The 2,086-nt window shown below is 40.6% G+C and overlaps 1 protein-coding gene across 1 annotated transcript; it reads right to left on the minus strand.

Moving 5' to 3' along the window:
• Window positions 1–465: 465 nt before the first annotated feature.
• LOC306782853 (hepcidin-like) lies at window positions 466–995 on the minus strand (the record flags this gene model as incomplete). Its single annotated transcript, XM_079276331.1, has 3 exons — window positions 466–561; window positions 735–812; window positions 909–995. The coding sequence occupies 3 exons, from the start codon at window positions 993–995 to the stop codon at window positions 466–468; spliced, it is 261 nt and encodes an 86-aa protein (XP_079132457.1).
• Between the last annotated feature and the right edge of the window lie 1,091 nt (window positions 996–2,086).

Raw genomic sequence — 2,086 nt, forward strand, 5'->3', positions numbered from 1 at the left:
AAACAAAAGCTGTGTGTGACATTCATCTGTTTCTGATGGAACCATAGAAAACTAAGATGTGTGCAGGAGGGTTAGAGACATCTACAAGTGCAGCCGTCACATCCGCCATCAGCCTTTTTCACTGCAGACATTTGAACTTGTCATGGTAGGAGAAGGACATGTGTTACTAATAATATTAAAGGTGCTCAGTTCTATTCAAGTATCCCAGTTGAGTCATGCCAGTGAGCCAGCATGCACAATACCAGGACCTGAAGCAGCTAAATGGAATTCAGCCGTCATTCATGTTCTTGTCCCAACCTGTGATTTTCTGGGACATTTCAAAGTGTCTTTTGTGGAAAAAGCTCATTTTGCTTTTGTAATTAAAACACTTTAACACACGTTCATGTAGTGACACCAAAGTTTATTGTGATAATACACTGCAGTATCAGCTATTTAGAAAAAACATGGCTGTTGGAGCAGGACTGCTCAGAATCTGCAGCACAATCCACAGACCCCAGGTCTGCAGCAGCCACAGCAGAATTTGCACTTAATGCCGCGTTTCTCTCTGATATTATACGGCATCTGTGTGAGAGATAAAAAACATGATCAATGTGTTCATCTCCAGCATCATCACTCACTCTGTTCATTCTCTCTCCTTCAGAGAGCATCAGAGCTCTTTGTGGGGAAAACACATCCACTTACACTTAAATCAGCTCATTGTGTTCGGCCACATTCATTCAGTGAACTCAACATACCATCCATGAGTCCACTGACGTCTCCTCATGTTCACCAACTGGGTTGTCGATGCTCATTGGCTCCTCCAGCTCCTGCACCTGTTGATGAATCGTGCACATTTACAATAAGAGCCACATTGTAGGACCTGGACAGAACATTTATAGATGATTAGTGAGTATAAGTCAAGTTCTTACCTCAGTGATTGGGACAGCAGAGCTCTGCTGAATACAAATAAAGGTGAGCACGACGGCCACTGCAACAGCAACACTGAATGTCTTCATCTTAACACGGTTTGACTGGTTTAAGTTTTCAAATCAAGTCGATTTCTTCAGATCTTGTGACTCTTGTCAGCTCCTCTGAGTTCTCCTGTCTGATGGTTGAATGTGTAACATGTGCTGGTATTTATACTCACTTGGACCACTGTTGCCTCATCACTGACAGCACTTGCCACACTCCCTCTTCCCAGCATCCCTACGTGATCCTGTGAATGGGAAATTCCTGAAGACTGGGATGTTCTCTGTCTTTGTTTGTGTGCCACAGTTTTTGTCCAACATTAAATCACCCATTACTTTTTATTGTCGTACTTTCTGTCTTACTCGCTGAGAAGTACAGCTCAATCATACAGCACGTTAATACGTAATTTATCAACACTAAAATGTGACAAAGTGCAATGGAAACAGACTTAATCAAGAATAAATCATGAGGTATGACGCGTGACTTCCACTGAAGCTTCCACTCCACTGAAGACACAGAGGAAACATACACAGATCTGTGATGAGCAACGTTGTTCCTTATTTCTTTGCAATTGTTAAATGAACCCAACAATGAAACACACTTTCAATCAAACCTAGAATGAACATTAAAGTGGAATCACGTTTGATAAAACTTTCTCATCATTCAAACATCTTAGGATAACTTGACCTGTCAGGATGAAAACAAAAAAACAGCCAAGTCATGAATATACATGAATAAATAATGGTGGACATGAAATAAAATAGAATTAAAAAACTAAAACTATTGAAAATGATCATCTATGGATTGTTGGCATCAATAGAACCAACGGCCATTTAATTTCTCAGTGTAACTCAAGTCTTGTCAAATACAGTCTCTTGTGCAAAAAGCAAAATCCCCGACTTCACTCACTTTCATTTACTGAAAACCCTGCTGGCCTGTGTGCTCGCTCGCATCACGTGACCACAACATCAGTGTCAACAACCACAACTGGCTCCAAAAGTGTTGGAATCAGCCCATATTTTGTTCAGTAGTTGTCTTATCTTTCTATGGCACATTATGTCTCGTTACGATGAACCAACTTGCAAAATTAAGTCCAGACGGTGCAATCATGTCAACATAACATGATTAATTTCAGATA

Source organism: Melanostigma gelatinosum, assembly GCF_949748355.1.
Source record: "Melanostigma gelatinosum genome assembly, chromosome: 9".
Classification (NCBI taxonomy): domain Eukaryota; kingdom Metazoa; phylum Chordata; class Actinopteri; order Perciformes; family Zoarcidae; genus Melanostigma; species Melanostigma gelatinosum.